At 38.0% G+C, this 4,561-nt stretch overlaps 1 protein-coding gene across 1 annotated transcript; it reads left to right on the top strand.

Moving 5' to 3' along the window:
* Positions 1 to 2,194: 2,194 nt before the first annotated feature.
* Positions 2,195 to 4,321, top strand: LOC103953476 (thaumatin-like protein 1). Its single transcript, XM_048588629.1, has 2 exons — positions 2,195 to 2,949; positions 3,647 to 4,321. The coding sequence occupies exons 1-2, from the start codon at positions 2,195 to 2,197 to the stop codon at positions 3,777 to 3,779; spliced, it is 888 nt and encodes a 295-aa protein (XP_048444586.1). The 3' UTR covers positions 3,780 to 4,321.
* The last annotated feature ends 240 nt before the right edge of the window (positions 4,322 to 4,561 follow it).

Below are 4,561 nucleotides of genomic sequence, written 5' to 3'. Positions count from 1 at the left end.
CTCGGGGTCACTGAAATTTAAGGTTGCATATCATTTTCTAATTGATGATCTCATGTAACCCACATATTTTATATTTGTTGAAGACCAATCCACCTCTCGCCAACTAAAATTAAATATTAGAAAATCGTTATTGCCATTCAAAAATTACGAATGTGAGGTCTTAGGTTTGAATCTCGAGAATGACAAGTTTGCAACCAATTTGTTCTTCCACTCACTCAGTGTAAATATATAGTTTGATAGGATTTCTTCTTTCATGGGGAACTAAGTACAAATAAAACTTCATGGTTGCCGCTCAAAGAAGCCAAAATCATAAAACAACATAAGCACTGCCGATTTGTTCATTGTTCCCAGTCCTAGTATACGTTTCAAAACATTTTAGAAGTAAGATATTGCTATAAACTTAATGCTTTTATATGTATAGTAGTGATTACTACGTAAGAACATATTAAAAATATTTGATAGTCAGCTCGATCTTAAGCCTAAACCCACCACGATATTGCAAATTTTTTTAACAACTGTACCAACTTAGTATCGGAAATAGCTCGAAACAACTTGAGCTTGGTATCGGGTTCAAAATTTTTAAGCTCCCTCGAACTCGGCTCGTATAAAGGCCAAGTCAAGCCTAACTTGAGCTTGAAAAAAATACATCGCACGTTTTACAAACGAAGAGTTTGATATTTGATTCCGATTACGTAACTGTGTTGCCTACACCTAAGGAGGGGAAATGATCCTCGCCAGATCTCTTCCTAGGGATTTGGTGATCTCACTTGTTCATTTTATATCGTGCAGTTATAAATCATTTCAAAATTTAAAATTTAAAATTAAATATAAATAGTACATAACAAAAACTGACTGCATAATATATAATGAATAGATGAGATCACGGGATTCCTAGGAAAAAGAAGAGGCAATGAACTTTTCCCCCAGGTAGGAAGACTGGTGTCAGGATTTATCAAACACGTGGCAGCTCTATAATGAATGACTCCTGTTGCTTCTGACACAGTAGTCCCAAAAGTCCACGTGTAAGTTGGATATATGCTCCCTCCGTTGACTAGTCACTGGACTGATATTTTCAACTCACATGCTGAAAGCTCATGAGTCTGGCGCAAATCACTCCCAAATCCAAACCAAACATGTGAATTTCTGGAGAGACTTTTCGGTGTAAGTTATAATACAAGTGGAGACATTTAAAAAGAAAAAAAAAAAAGAATTTTTTCAACTTATATAATAACATATAATGCACTTTGTATTCGAACGCTTTGAAAAATCTCTTAATTTTTGAACACCAACTTGAATTTTTCCTAACAAATACTAACTCATTTTTTAACTTCCTACACCAACGTCTTTTGGATTCTTATTTTTCTACATTTTATTCATTTTCTACATTCTTATTTGATTTTTGCTTACAAAATTGACATCTCTCGTCGAAAATGAAGTCAAAGCCGAATCCACATTGTTGACTGCCAATTCTATTAGAGAATCTAAACATTTTTGCGATAGATATGTCACGTAACATAATAATAATCACTTATTCTAAATTAATTTAATCTGTTCAATAATCATTAAGTAATTGAATTAGACCAAAAAGTTAAATAAATTTTTGAAAATAATTACTGCCATGATAGTTAGTATTACAATAAATAGAGAGTAAATAATAACTACCATAATAAGTGGTTTAAATTCAAATCGACCAGAACGGATGAAAATGATCTTACAGGCCTCGAAAAGCCCTTTCTTCTCCCGTATGCCATTTTTTAAACATATTATCACGATGCCTTCTCTCTGCTCAAGTTGCCGCCACTCAAACATCTCTGCCATCCGTGTGGCAACATGGTCCTGATCCCACCAAGGCCCCACCCATATTCTTCCACATGACTCGCACTCTCCACTCCCTCCCGTATAAGGACAAAGATTGTCTGCCTTTTATTTTTGGTGTTTTTTCTGTCTTTTTGTTTTGTATGGTCACGATTAAGTTACGTTAATATTTTATATTATTTTTTTTTATAAATATAATAAGATAAAATTAAATAATAATATAAAATATTAACGTAACTTAATCGTGATCACACAAACAAAAAAACACGAGAGGATACCAAAAGTGAAAGGGCAGACAATCATTGTCCCCCTATAAATACCCCATCTCCCACATGGCCAACTGAAACAAAATCGTACAAAAAAAAACATTTCACTTCCAATGGCTTCCCATCAAGCCTTTTCATCCTTCTTATTCCTTCTCTGTCTACTTCAATCCATTGGAGTCGGTTACTCGGCGACGTTCACGATCACAAACAAGTGCACCAACACCATATGGCCGGGCATTTTGTCGAATGCAGGGACGGACCAGCTACCCACTACTGGATTCGCCTTGGGTCCTGGAGAGTCTAACATGTTCTCTGTTCCCACCTCGTGGTCGGGTAGGTTATGGGGGCGGACGCTCTGCTCCCAGGACTCAACCACCGGAAAGTTCACTTGTGTGACAGGCGACTGCGGATCTTCTGCGGTCGAATGTGCCGGCAGGGGAGCCGCTCCGCCTGCTACTCTCGCGGAGTTCACATTGAACGGCGCGGGCGGGCTGGACTTCTACGACGTGAGTTTGGTCGACGGGTATAATCTCCCCATGTTGGTGGTGGCTGAGGGCGGGACCGGAGGGAACTGCACTACCACCGGGTGCGTGGTGGACTTGAACGCCGGGTGCCCCTCGGAGCTGAAGGTGACAGCGAGTGACGAGGGCGTGGCTTGTAAAAGCGCGTGCGAGGCGTTCGGGGACCCTCAATACTGCTGTAGTGGGGCCTACGCCACGCCGGACACATGCAAGCCGAGTTCTTACTCGCAGTTTTTTAAGACTGCGTGCCCGAAAGCTTACAGCTATGCTTACGATGACGGCACCAGCACCTTCACCTGTGCTTCCGCTAATTATATCATCACTTTCTGCCCTGCTCTTTCAACAAGGTAAACATCTTTCACTTTTTTCTTTTTTTTTTGCTTAATACTTTCTTGGATTTTAGAGATTTAAATCGAAATTTGACCACATTTTTCAGTGTTTTACGTTGTTAATTGGTGTTGAATAACCCACTAAACGATTGTATCTCACATTCATTTCAGTAAGCTGTATTTGTTTTGGTGTAATGGCGGGTGACATGTTAAGCATGCGTTAGTTTTATTATAGTAGGATCATTGTAAATAGTAGTAAAACAGCTCTCAAGTTCGATATTTTCTTACGAAAAAAAAGTTCTAAATGTATTATTTAGGTCATTTATAACATATTATGCAGCGTTATTGTAGCATCAAAGAATTATATAAGTGAGCAAAATTAATATGCAATGTTGCCAAATTGTATGAATGATTGATGAAATTGTTTGTATGCCTAAGTTAGCGAAAACGTTTATGTTTTAATTTACAAGCTGGGTTGTGATTCGACCATTTTTGGATTGTCAGCCAAACATGTTAAGATATGGCCGTCACGTTTTTGTTTTAATAATTGACATGCATCAATACAGGCACCGTCCTTGCTTTATGATTGCAAGTAATTGGCACAACATGCAACACTTGCTAATTATTTAATTAGTATTTAATTACATTATCTTTATCATATTTATTTTTAAAATGTATTGATTTTTTAATGAATTTTTGGCGGTGGGTTTTGCAGTGTGAAATCGTCGAATGGGCAGGTCCCTGGTGCAGTCGATGTCTCAGCTAGTTTACGTAATACGATGCCCAACTTCGTCGTTATGGCCGTCACTGTTATGGCGGCAGCTTGGCGGTTGCTGCCGCTATTTTGATTCTCTGTAGCAGATTTCACACTAAAAATATCTCATCGGAGATCCGACCTAACAGTTCGACTGTCGAGATTACGTGGTGGACCCAAACACCTTGACATTTTCTGGAAGCCGACGCAGGAGGAAATGGGCCCCACGATTCCATCGGAGGTTACAACTTTGCATTTGGGTTTATACGGCGTCGAGCAAAGCCTATGGTCCCATGTGATGATGTGATCCACGTCGTCTGATTATAAAAGGACAAATCATGAGCGTTGCTTTTGCCGCCACAATCACGAAGGGTTTTCCATTTGTGTTTTCTTAATTATTCTCGATTTTCGGATTTTAGATTGTGAGGTAAATAATTATATAGTAGAGGAGCAGATATAATTAGTAGCTGGAAATGTAATTCTTTTGCTGCTACATCCAACAATATGGGTTAATGTTCTTTTTTTTTAATATGTTATATGAGTTGGTATTTTAACTTTTATTATTTTTCTTTTGTTCGTGGCGTTGATGTGACTTCCAAATTGCTTTATCAGAAGTTGACTGCATATATGCCTTAATTTGTTGTCACGTTCTTGTTACGAAGCATTTTATACGCATTTAATTAGTAGATTAATTGTGCTTTGTGATGCAACATGCATCATGCCTGTTTTTGCTTGATAGTACCATGTCGAGGAGACAAATCAACTCAATAAATTGTTAATAGGTCTCATTAAGATCCATTTAGCTTGATTTTACTTTACACTATCACCAATCCTAACATTTGACTTCTATATGATAGCGATATCAAATTAAATGTG

Source organism: the organism of the source record quoted next, unplaced genomic scaffold, assembly GCF_019419815.1.
Source record: "Pyrus x bretschneideri cultivar Hongxiangsu unplaced genomic scaffold, Pyrus_bretschneideri_v1 Contig1, whole genome shotgun sequence".
Taxonomy (NCBI): Eukaryota; Viridiplantae; Streptophyta; class Magnoliopsida; order Rosales; family Rosaceae; genus Pyrus; species Pyrus x bretschneideri.
The sequence above is the reverse complement of the archived record's forward strand: the minus strand, read 5'-3'. Positions and strand labels throughout refer to the sequence as shown.